Source organism: Electrona antarctica (genome assembly GCF_951216825.1).
Source record: "Electrona antarctica genome assembly, chromosome: 24".
In the NCBI taxonomy this organism is placed as follows: Eukaryota; Metazoa; Chordata; class Actinopteri; order Myctophiformes; family Myctophidae; genus Electrona; species Electrona antarctica.
The window spans coordinates 30,547,067-30,560,756 of record NC_136803.1 but is presented as its reverse complement, the minus strand read 5'-3'; the positions used below and the strand labels follow the sequence as shown (position 1 = coordinate 30,560,756).

Below are 13,690 nucleotides of genomic sequence, written 5' to 3'. Positions count from 1 at the left end.
TGATACTACACAGCATTGATCCAACGAGCACAGAGAATTGCATTAAAGGTGTGAGTGCACCCTAAGACATAGCCTACATAAGTTGGACACAACACATCGCTGCCGCCAGGCAGAAACCATATCTCCATATTTTAACTTTGTAAATGAATGCCCTATCATGTGATCACACTACAGTGTCACACAAAAGCATAAAAAATAGCAGATGTTTATTTCAATTCTGAAAGGTTTTGGAAATATGAGGTCAGAGACGATATGAATTTTCTAAACCCTTGCCTTATAATGAATTTTAAATGAATGTATCTATTCATTGATCAAGGTGCCTCTATGAATATTTAAATACAACCTACTTAACTCTTTACAGGAAGTTGTATTTCTTCCCTGTTCCCGGATAAGTAGTAAAGTAGTAAAGTATATGTGTTTCCAGTGGGATTTTCCACAGGGTGAAATGGCGATAAGAAGACTGCATAATGTCTGAACATGACGTTATTTGTTTGGGTGGAACCGCAATAAAAAAAGGACAATTATTCACCAATCACCATGAGTCATAATACCAAAACAACAACAAAGCAACTTCCCAGAAAGTCTCGTCACACCACAAAATATACTGTCATCATGTGTCATGGGCCAGGAACAAAATCACAATTTGATACTTTTGAGAACCATGGTAATCACATTACAGTTACTTCAACATGACACACACACACACACACACACACACACACACACACACACACACACACACACACACACACACACACACACACACACACACACACACACACACACACACACACACACACACACACACACACACACACACACAAGCCTACTACTCTGGGTAAAGTAATAATACCACAGTTACTTTGTAACAAGTTACTTTCCGACACTGGTTGCAAACCAGGTTCAGAAATCACTAATCAACACGACTAACATCTTAACGAGAGTCTACTTCTGGTTATCAAAGAGCATAATTCACGTATTGTTTTCATTTAGTTCCTTCATAGATCTTTATTATACTATCCAACATTTAAACCATTTAGAGTCATTGCATCAGCAGTTTTAGGACAGACTTATACTTGGTCATACAGTGGAGTCGCGTGGCAAAAAGAATAGCAGATTTACAAGCTCACGTGCAGTGGTGTAAAAAGTACACATAGTACACACAGGTATCAATACCACAATGTAGAAATACAAGTAATAAGTAAAAGTCCAGAATTCAAAATGTAATTGAATAAAAGTAATAAAAAAAAAGAATCACACCGTGTGAACTGAGCAGTGCAGTGTGTGTGTGTGTGTGTGTGTGTGTGTGTGTGACATACCGGTACATACATAGGGTTATACATAGACAAGTAGAGACACACACGGCCACGCTGCTCAACAGTGCCACTTTAGGTCACCCAGCGGTATTGCAGCTGTTGGTACTCAGACATACATACATAGGGACAGACACACATAGCTGCGGCGAGGCCCCGCTCAAACATATTAAAGTACAGAAAGTAAAAAGTGCTCATTATGCAGAATGACCCAAATAGCCGATCTAGATGCTACGCGTTTTGTAAGCTTGCAGATCGAGCCGTTCCGACCGAAAATCAACCGATAATTCCGATAAGATTACGCCGATCTTATCTAGCCGATCGGACCTACTGCATGTAGTCTGGAGCCTACTGGCTGCGATTGGCATTGATAACACGTTAACCGATCTTATCGGTCTATTGGACATGCTGGGAGCCTAGTGAAAATGACACGCCTCCTCATACCCTCACCTAAACATAAGCGCAAGCATGTCACAGCACAGTCCTAATATTAACGCATGTTCGGCAACCTTAATCCTGTCGTTTTCCGGGTTTTCGTTTTATCAATCGGCAGAGCATGCCCATACTCGTCGTCGAAAACAATCGTACTGATCCTAAGTGATCACTGCGGTCTTGTCGATTGATAACAACGGGTGGCAGATCTGCCATTTTCAAATAGCCGAAATAGGCTATAGAGCTTAAGTGGTTAATGTATGTTTAGTAATGAAAGTATTTTCCCGTAATAAAGTAATAAAAGTCTAAATCTACAAAGTAACTATAGTCACTCAAATAAAGTTAGTGGAGTAAAAGTACAACATTTTAATATAGTGGAGCAGAAGTAAAAACTATTGGAAATTGGAAATAATCCAATAAAGTAAAAAATACCTCATATGTACTTAAGATACTTTACACCACTGCTCAGTGCTCATGTGTTGCAGTGAGACACGCTGTGAGCTTGTAAATCTGCTATTTTTCGCCTCGCAATTCCGTCGTACGACACAGGATAAATGAGTAGGCGTTTGGGCAGAGCCAGTGCAATAGAGAGAGGGAAACGACACAGTTCAAAACTTCAAATCAGGCATATTGCAGCCAACAGAGGGACAAGGAATAATAACAATAATGTTAACAATAACAGTAATAAAAAAAAAGAGACAATATCGACATCATATTCAAGTAGATTTTCAAGAGGACAAACAAAGAAAATAATTGATAAGTGATATTAATTTACATCTCCATCTCCATGTAAGCGTTCAAACATTGCTGTGAATTTAGTCAGTGGCTTATATCACTACTAATAATAGTTTCTTACAAAGTACAAAATGTGTGAACGATAGAAAAGAAAGAAAGAAAATAAGATTATGGTACAATTTGAAGATAAAATCAGAAGAAAGATGCCATATAACATTAGCTAGTGCAGTACCAAACTACGTCCCCAGCTGACACATCCACACAGCCAACCAACTATCCAGCAGTTTTAAATCACATTTTTCAAGTATTTAAGTGTCGATATTTCATCACATCATCATAAAAAAAGAACTTGACCCATAGAGGCAAAGAAAAAAAAAATCTGAATATGGCATCCACAACAAACGCAAAGAAATATGGAAAAACAAAGTTTCTTCTAGGATTGGGCTGCCAGGGTGCAACGGGTAAGGGAATCCTGTCACTTCTCAAGTGTTCATAAAAACAATGCCCAGCTTCCAGTGACAGTGAGGATATTTTCGAGCAAACAAATAACAGAAAAAGTCCTTTCGCACACCTAATCACAAGGACAGGTGCGTAGGAGAAAAAAAGCCAACGTGAAAAACAGATACCTGATGAAGGTCAGATGGACCGAGACGTTGTTCTCCATTTAATAAATGTTCCTGTAAGTAAAGACAGCGTGTGGGACATTTTCTCCACGGTTATCAAAAACAAACATAAGTGTAAAGACATACACTTCTTGACCATCTTCAATCCCTCAGCAGCGGTTTATGAAAGGAAAACTCAAAAGACCAATTTATACCTCATCATATTTTTGTCTAATTTGGTAACGTTTGTAAAACAGTGACAGTAAAAATACAAATCGAACCAAACAGACCATGAGGTCTGTAACTCAGAAAGTGTACAAATGGAACCAAATGGACCAGTATGGGTCCACCCGGTTCTATTCTGTACACTCTCAGTGTTAAATCAACACTGAGGATTTCCCAGTCTATATTGGGGTCCCAGAGATCAAATGAAATAAATCATTAGTCCTTAGCCTGGCGATATCAAACTGGGGGTGGTTGACATTAAATGGGTGAGAAGCAGTGGTCTACAACAGAACAATCTGAGAGAGTGACAGTCTTTCCACTCAACATGAGGGTTTATTTTCTCTAAACGTCCCACATGCTAAGAATAGTGGACAATCTGTCAGACAGTGCAGCACCACTGTGTTCCCCCCAGGCCCGGTTCTTCCTACAGGCCGACGAAGCAGCGGCTTCGAGCGCCATGGGGAAGGGGTGCCAAAAAAAAAAAAAAAACCCCTTTTTTTTTTAAACTTTTTTTTTTTTTTACTCTGTCTTTTTTTACTGTCTGCCCAGTGTCCCCCCAGTGCCCCCCCAGTGCCTCCCCAGTGCCTCCCCAGTACCTCCCCAGTGTCTCCCCAGTGCCAGTGTCCCGCCAGTGCCTCCACAGAGCCTCCCCACTGTCCCACCCACAGTGTCTCCTCAATTTTTGGGACAGAGTAAAAAAAAAAAAAACTTGTTTTATTTTTTTTTGAAAAAGCAGGAAAAATCCTGCTTGGGGCGCCAGATTGCTCAGGACCGGCCCTGGCTCAGGCTACTGCCTATAGTTGAACTGATGTGATGTCTCCTCTGCAGATCGACCTCTTCAGCACCACGCCGCATGTTGGCGACTCCTCCTCGGAGCTGATGACCAACATCTTCAGAGGCGTTCAGCCGGCCCAGCCAGTGACAACCCAGGCCACAAGTGGATCCTCCACAACGTGTTTCTCTCTAGTCCTCATGGCTCTTTGCCTATTGATTAGGAGTGTTTAGATTTGAGATTTTTTAGATTTTACCTCGTCATCGTGGGGCTTGCTCCAGCGAACACACACTAGTTCTCTACAGCCACTTTAGTTTTTTCGCCGCATCTAACTACTTCCACATACTTTGTGCTAGAAATCGAGTTCAAAACTTCAACATGTTCAGCTCAGTCTGTTTGAACACATTCAAACCTCTGCCGCTTCATTGGGCAGTGAATACGTCACCATCCATCATCACGGCGCCGGGGCAATGTTTTTTTTTAACTTTGTCTTCCGCTTTAATACATTTTCTATACTGTACATCATATACATTGCGGGTTTTCAGCGAACCAACACAGTTTCTGCAGGAACTGCTTTTCTCATTTTAAAATCAACTGCCGCTATGAAATTGTTACGTATAATGTGAAGGAAAACGGTTGTCTGTTATAGTTATTATCATCATGATGTTATTATTTGGCCTCATTAGTTGTATTAGTTTATTAGATTATTATTTGTGGGCACTAAGGGCACACCTCCCCTGGCCTAATTACATTTGATTGTCAGGAAGGGCATATAGGCCTGGGTGATTGGGAAAGGGCCTGCACCTGGCTGGACAGACGTTTTTTTACCAGTGCACAGCGCCATGAGAACAATGCCATGCCATGAGAGAACTGAGAATATGTTTGTATATATATATATATATATATATATATATATAACTGTACCCATTCTATACAAACTGTTAATACAATAATAAATGAATCAGGTACAACTGTTGAGCAGGTGTCAGAATGAGCTATATCTAGCTGAATTACATTCTGGTGGGCTACCAAGACGAGACAAAATTACAATATATTTATTTCATCATAACCACAGCAATGTTATATTTACGTTCCATCTCTTCTCCCAAAATAGCCTATATATCTACAGCTTATAGCAGTGGTTTCCAAAGCTAAATGATAGTTTGGAAACGAATGGACCCATAAGGGTCCATTTGTACACTCTGAGTTAATTAACATTGATTTTACAATATAAATTGGGGGTCCCAGAGACAGAAATACCATCAAATGGGGGTCCATGGACTAATGCATGTCACACTGGCGGTCCTTGACACTGCTAGAGCCGTAAAAATCTATGGGGTCCCTGGCATATCTCTTCAAATGGGGGTCTGCGGGCTAATTAGTGTCAATTTGGGGGTCCTTGACATGAAAAGGTTTGGGAACCACTGGCCTATAGTGAGCTTGCAGATCAGCTATTTTCTGAGAACAGGTTGTATATCAATATATTATATCCAATATGTTTTAACTTTCATAATGTGAACAATAATTTGTCTGGACATAAAATATCATTTTTAACACATTACCATTGAATTTGTCATTCGTTCACACATTTGTTTCACACATGAAAATGTCTCGAATGTAACATTATAGTAGACTAATAATTGACCAATTAGACACTCATTCAATTATATATTTATTCACATTGTTAGTGGATGGATATTGGATACCTTCTGCTCCTGTCCAGGGTATAGGCTATATTTGGCACAAACAATAGGGCTATATGTTAAAGATTCATGTGATTAAGTATTAGGCCATGAGGAAAGTACTGTAAATGCTGATCAGTGGCAGTGCACTGAAATATATACAGCATAAATATTTCTCCAGGCTCCAGCCATGCATTGAAATTACATAATTACAATATGCAGTACGTAATATGCAGTACGTACTGTCTGCATCTGTCTGTTTACAATACACCAAGGGTCTTTTGCAGGTTTAAAACACATACTGTATATACATGTGCCAGGAGTTTCACTTCAATTGTTTCTTTACAAATACATGCATGTTGCTCAAGACAATTTATGCTAAAATGGTTGAATTGTTTCCCAGTAGAAAGTGCTGCAGTGGCAGCAGATTTGGGTGTTGCCAGTGATCTCTTTGAGCGTCATCTGAGATGGATGCTTAGATTACCCACCTAAACAACAGAATTACAATAATGGCTTTACACTATGATGCACATGTAATGAAATTAGCCTACAACATGAAATTGCGGCTATCAAAATAAACAAAACAAAAAAACCCTGGCAGTAAAATGACCAGCAAACCCAGGTCTCAAGACCCACGGCCAGGCCAGCATTCACCAAACTCCTGCTTGGAAGAAGACAGGGCATTTAAATAGTCACATGGTGATTGTCAATGAGGAAGTGCCCCTATGGTGGCCTCTGAGGCTCAACTCCAACTGGCTACATTAATAAAAGAGAGGACCTGATCTTCCACAGGGAGAACTTGACTTGATTTGGGTGTTGTCAGTGATTTTGCAGAGGTCTTTGAGTGTCATCTGAGATGGATGCTTAGATTACCCACCTAAAACAACAGAATTACAATAATGGCTTTACACTATGATGCACATGTAATGAAATTAGCCTACAACATGAAATTAGCGGCTAGCAAAATAAACAAAACAAAAAAACTAACTGAAATTACAGGCAGTGTAACATAGAACAGATTTCAGTAGCCTATAGATTTCCTCTGTCAATCCCAAATGTGGGATTACATTATTCTATTATTACAATACTACTACGGTACATGAATACTACTATTAAACTGAAGTGGAGTCTTTGTAGGCCTACTCAACTGCTTTTCTCTGTCAGTATTTAGCTAATAACTAACAACAATAGGCCTAATATGGTGCATGCAAACTAAATACATATAAAAACTAAGGGACTAAGATAAGAGCATCTAGCGAGAATTCTACAGATATGAATTTCCACTTACTTGGCTTTATATCGCCGATTATTGTTGCACATGTAAACACAACAGCACATCGATCTGTTCCACCCATTGTTATGTTTATCAAAAATGACTTTTCTATATTTGGAAATCACAGAGAACTGAGAGAAGTGCAGAAAGTTCAGAAATGCAGCTGCCAGGGGTTCTCAACCCGTGGTTCTCAACCCTCGGGGGGGTCGCCAAATTATTTTGGGGGGTCGCCAATTTATATAAATAAATACGTACATGCATACATTTCCTTAAAGATCTGGTTTCAGTATTCATTTATGATACATTTTCTCTATTATTAAGGTTATTTTTGCAGTCAGTTTGTATTGGCGGTGGGGACTGGGGAGGGGGGGCAGGGCGTGGGTCGCGATACATGGCCAAAGCATTTCCGGGGGTCCCCAGCCAAAAACGTTGAGAACCCCTCTATAGGCTAGAGTCGCTTCGTGGTCCCTTTTTATCTGCTTTGCGCCCACCCAGAATGCACCTCGATAGATTTAAGATGGCAATATCCGCGAAACGGCTTATGGCATTCCACGTTTGTGTTAGGACAATGTTTGTGTTTACACAAACCCTCAGAGTCTTAGCCGTGGACCCCCATCTGACCCCCATCTGAAAATATTTGGTGCCAGGGACCCCGTACAAGGTTTTGGTTGTTAAAAATTATGTTATACATATTCCAACATATTCCACATTTTTCTATTTCTTTTTAGATTTCACTAGCCACATCACAAGTCTGTCAGTTCTGGGAACAATTTAGCGAGCCTAGCTTTGCTGTAATGAGCCCAATGTAGTACTTTAAACTGGATTATAGAGGGTCTTGCACAGGAAGAAGAGGCGTTGATGGCATTGAGTGCCTCTGGTCAATATTAGTAGGATTTGATGACCCCTGGGGGTCCACGGACACCACTTTGAGAACCACAGCATTATCTGATAATTGGTCGAATTAAATATTTAATTGTAAGGGCCGATACATACTCCTATTTTAGAGCCGAATAAAAGTTGGTTCGGCTCTGTAGAGCCTACAATGTGACGTCATTTGAGGTTCGGGGGGGGGCGGGTACCGCCCTAAAGTCGGCTCTTCAGTGCTACTGAAAATTTCTGACGAGCCGAAATCATTTCGGCACTACAGCGCCGAAAGAGCGGTAAAATAGGAGTATGAATCGGCCCTAACGGATTTGCCTACCTGTTTCACAACATTGGCAACAGGACTGACTTCTGAGATACACAATCTGTTGTCATTTTAATATTATGACCAGGGTTTTGTCAAAACAAATTCAGTGGTTGTGGTGTATTTTCACACCCTAAAACTCACTAAACCGTAGTAAACTCTAGAGAGATGAACTAGGCTAAGCAAACTGTAGAGTAGTGAAAAACATCGTCAAAAAGCATCGGATCGGAGGAAGAAACACAGGCAGAGAGATGAACTGAAGATCCATGTTGACCATTTATTGAAACCAAAGACAACCAATGACAACATGAGACCAAATATACACTTCACAAAACAGTTGAATACAGGAAGGGTGGAGCTAAGTTTAACATACAGATCAACAAATGGCATTTTGGTTAGCAGATGGCCGTCCCACTGTGTGTTTTGATTCACACCTGTGACAGTATAGAACAAAGGCTTAACCCCAGGGTACTTCATGAGAACTCCTATTCTGATTGCTCCTCAGACATGTCGGAGCCATGTCTCTCACCAACCATGATCAACTTAGCACAGTAACCAAGTATAGTGTAATTATTGGCAGAATATAGAAAATATTGGCTATGGACTATATTTTACGAGACCACATGGTCTCTCACAATTTTAATTTAGACAGCTACACTCAGCTGGTTAAAAAAAATCCAAACGGGGTCCCCCAACAGTATACTTGAAAAACGTGTTTGCCCAACTAGTTTTTTAACCTGAAGAAATACTGGGTAGGGTTTAGGCCAAGGGGTGATGGGAGGAACGGGCGTGCTCAAGCTACAGTATCTGCTGAACCTAATAAAAGAGAGGAGCTGATCTTCGGAGACTTGTTAGAGAACTTAAGGTGACAACATCTGTTTTGTGAAGGTAAGAATTTCTGTTAAATTTCTTTTTGGTCATAGGGGTCGTTATTTGCGTTTTTTCCACTAAATGTAGGCTAAGTTAATGTGCTATAGCTGCACCATGGGTAAATGTTTTCATAACATTTAATACAAAAAGGTGACTACATGCCCACATATTGAGGGATAGCCTATTAGAGCATAATATGGTCAGTGGGATAACGTTGGGGGAAGCAATGGTGTTCTTGCAATTAAGGAAAGAAGTGCACAGACAACTGAATCACTTGACTGCTGATCTGTTGATCATTTCATTTCACAGTTGTTCTTTTGCATTTGATTTGAGTGACGTGAGTTGCTGACTCTCACCTCTTTCTGTCTGTTTTCTTATTTAGATGAAGTGGATTCTTGTGTCTGTTGCTTGCGCTCTCTACGCTGGTTTTAATGCCTGGCATTCAACACTTCAACATGTTCAGCTTTATGCAGTTATTTATGCTTGTATTTTTCTTTTTACACATTTTTCTTTTGTAAGAGTTTTTGCATTGTCTGTCTGTTTGAACGCATTCAAACCTCTGCCGCTTCCTTGGGCAGTGAATACGTCACCATCCATCATCACGGCGCCGGGGCAAAAGTCCATTTTTGTTAGTGTTTTTTTTAACTTTGTCTTCAGCTTTAATACATTTTCAATAGTGTACATCATATACATTTGATTTGAGTGACGTGAGTTGCTGACTCTCACCTCTTTCTGTCTGTTTTCTTATTTAGATGAAGTGGATTCTTGTGTCTGTTGCTTGCGCTCTCTACGCTGGTTTTAATGCCTGGCATGGCAGCAGCGGAGCTTCGACCTCAGTCGGTAGGTTAAGTGTTTGGTTTGATTTTGAAGTAATTTTACTTGTAAATTATGCATGTCCATATGTAGGCTATAATGAGCATTTTGTTTTTGTAATTTTCTCTACAGCCACTTTTGTTTTTTCGCCGCATCTAACTACTTCCACATACTTTGTGCTAGAAATCGAAATAGAAATGTTCAGCTATATGCAGTGATTTATTTTTATTTTTACACATTTTTCTTTTGTAAAAGTTTTTGCATTGTCTGTCTGTTTGAACGCATTCAAACCTCTGCCGCTTCCTTGGGCAGTGAATACATCACCATCCATCATCACGGCGCCGGGGCAATGGTCCATTTTTGTTAGTGTTTTTTTTTACTTTGTCTTCAGCTTTAATACATTTTCTATACTGTACATCATATACATTGCGGGTTTTCAGCAAGCCCACGCAGTTTCTGCAGGAACTGCTTTTCTCGTTTTAAAATCAACTGCCGCTATGAAATTGTTACGTATAATGTTGTCTGTTATAGTTATTATTATCATGATTATTTGGCCTCATTAGTATTAGTTTATTAGATTATTATTTGTGGGCACTAAGGGCACGCCTCCCCAGGCCTAATTACATTTGATTGTCAGGAAGGGCATATAGGCCTGGGTGATTGGGAAAGGGCCTGCACCTGTTTTTTACCAGTGCACAGCGCCATGAGAACAATGCCATGCCATGAGAGAACTGAGAATATGTTTGTATATGCAATTTGTTTTGGATCAGTAAATATAATAAAAATGAACTTAAAACTGTGGACAATGTGAAAATTCCCACTATTGGAAGCCGATTAGGGCCGAACGATACGCACTATCAAAGTTCTGCCTGTGGTTTTTTAATCGGATACGTCCGGAGATCATGTGTGCCGATTTCTGTGAGATTTGGACAAAATCTGTAGGAGGAGGAGCAAAAAGTGTGTTTTGAAGAAAAAATTAAAATAAAAAAATAAAAAAAGTATTTGACAGTAGCCAAATAATTTTGCATAAATAATGAATAAGACACACAGCTAGAAGGTCCTGGTTTCGATTCCTACTGGGGACGCTGTGGGCGCTGGGGGCGTGTTCCCTCCTCCGCGTCACCAGTGCCCATACCCGAGGTAGGGTTGGCAAAAGGGCCTTTCTGTGTGGAGTTTGCATGTTCTCCCCGTGTCCCCTAGGGTAGGTACCCTCACAAAAACATGCAGTAATCCTGGTCTCTAAACTACCTCAGCCGGGGCGCCTGATGGAGGGGAAAGGAACTGCAGGTCGGAATAACATGAATGTGATTAGGTATTAGGACATGAGTGAAAGTACTGTAAATGCTATCAGTGGCAGTGCACTGAAATATATACAGCATTCATATTTCTCCAGGCTCCAGCCGTGCATTGAAATTACATAATTACAATATGCAGTGCGTACTGTCTGCATCTGTTACTGCCTGTTTACAATACACCAAGGCTGTTTTGCAGGTTTACAACACATACTGAGTTTCACTTCAATTGTTTCTTTATACATGCATGTTGCTCAAGATCATTTATGCTAAAATGGTTGAATTGTTTCCCAGTAGAAAGTGCTGCAGTGGCAGTGCAGATTTGGGTGTTGTCAGTGATCTTGCAGAGGTCTTTGAGCGTCATCTGAGATGGATGCTTAGATTACCCACCTAAAACAACAGAATTACAATAATGGCTTTACACTATGATGCACATGTAATTAAATTAGCCTACAACATGAAATTAGCGGCTAGCAAAATAAACAAAACAAAAAAACTAACTGAAATTACAGGCAGTGTAACATAGAACAGATTTCAGTAGCCTATAGATTTCCTCTGTCAATCCCAAATGTGGGATTACATTATTCTATTAGTACAATACTACTACATGAATACTACTTTTAAACTGAAGTGGGGTCTTTGTACTCTGCTTTTCTCTGTCAGTATTTAGCTAATAACTAACAACAATATAGGCCTAATATGGTGCATGCAAACGAAATACATATAAAAACGAAGGGACTATGGTGGTGTACACACGAGGACGTATTTTGAGTTCCCTGGGCAAGTAATTAGCCGATCTGCCCTTTTTGCCACACGGAGACAGCGTTTTGGGGGACTTGAAAACTTTGAAACCACCAGAGTGGGAAAGTTTGGAGACGCGACTTTCTCGTCTCCGTGTGTATAGCAAATGCCGCCTAATTTGCTGAAACGGTGATGTCATAGTCCCCTCGCCCCCTCCAAACTAACCAGTGTTAATGGTTTATTTCACCATAACCACTTACATAATATCACAGCTATTTTATATTTGCCCATAATGTCTATAAATCTCTTCTCCAAAAATAGCCGATCCGCAGCCCGCATGCATGAGCTTGTATATGAGCTATTTTTGGAGAACAGATATAAATTATGGTGATTACCAATCTGGAAAGACAAGAAAAAAACGGATGATCTTCTACATTATCGTTACTATTAAATGGTGTAGTGTAGAATAGATTAGTATAGGCTATACAAGTTAGGCAGCACAGCCTAACTAGGGGAGAGAGAGAGAGAGAGAGAGAGAGAGAGAGAGAGAGACGAGTGCATTATATTTATATATCAATTCTCTCTCTCTCTCTCTCCACATGCCTGTCATAATGCTTATCGCAGTGGTCAGCTGCGCAGCAGCTACACACAGCTACTCGTTCGCACGTTGCATCCATTTCCAATAATGCCCGCCTGTGTGAATCACTTACTTTGTGCTTGCTGCTCGTTTTCAGAAGAATTAATCCAAGGTTTGTCATATTATGGTTTAAAGTAGGCATAAACTTTAGCTTGTCAGTCAGTGTGTGCAGACTCAGAGAGAGAAGCAGCACTGCTCTGCTGATTAAATTGATATGACCTAGATATGTCATATGCGCATCTGACTGGCAAGATAATTAGTTATTTGGCAACACCTGTGTGAAATACCAATGCTTTCATATAGCCTACTCTTAGAATAAGCTTTTTCTTTTTTTGGTGGCCATCTACAGGCCGGCCATGTGTACTACAGCTTTCCCTTGAATGCGGAGCAGTTTACCGGTCTCGTCTATACAGCATAATAATTAACATAACCGCGATGTGGACGAAGGAAAGTTTTATATCGTTCACAAACTTGCGCGGGGAACAGCCCGAGCCGTCCTCGTGTGGAAAGCCTCTAAGATAAGAGCATCTAGCGAGAATTCTACAGATATGAATTTCCACTTACTTAACACAAAAGCACATCGATCTGTTCCACCCATTGTTATGTTTATCAAAAACGACTTTTCTATATTTGAAAATCACAGAGAAGTGCAGAAAGTTCAGAAATGCAGCTGCCAGGGGTTCTCAACCCGTGGTTCTCAACCCTCGGGGGGGTCGCCAAATTATTTTGGGAGTTTACATGGTACACATAGTACATGCATACATTTCCTTAAAGATTATATCTGGTTTCAGTATTCATTTATGATACATTTTCTCTATTATTAAGGTTATTTTTGCAGTCAGTTTGTATTGGCGGTGGGGACTGGGGAGGGGGGGCAGGGCGTGGGTCGCGATACATGGCCAAAGCATTTCCGGGGGTCCCCAGCCAAAAACGTTGAGAACCCCTCTATAGGCTAGAGTCGCTTCGTGGTCCCTTTTTATCTGCTTTGCGCCCACCCAGAATGCACCTCGATAGATTTAAGATGGCAATATCCGCGAAACGGCTTATGGCATTCCACGTTTGTGTTAGGACAATGTTTGTCAGAGTCTTAGCCGTGGACCCCCATCTGACCCCCATC

General features: G+C 40.5%; 1 protein-coding gene across 1 annotated transcript in view; it reads left to right on the top strand.

Moving 5' to 3' along the window:
- Positions 1–4,120: 4,120 nt before the first annotated feature.
- Positions 4,121–13,690, top strand: part of LOC306917143 (carbonic anhydrase 4-like) — a gene marked incomplete at both ends in the record, with an annotated part of 13,741 nt that continues 4,171 nt past the window's right edge. The window contains 2 exons of the mRNA XM_079495277.1: positions 4,121–4,225; positions 9,843–9,930. Of these exons, the coding sequence (XP_079351403.1) occupies positions 4,121–4,225; positions 9,843–9,930 (193 nt within the window). The remainder of the gene's footprint in view (positions 4,226–9,842; positions 9,931–13,690) is intronic.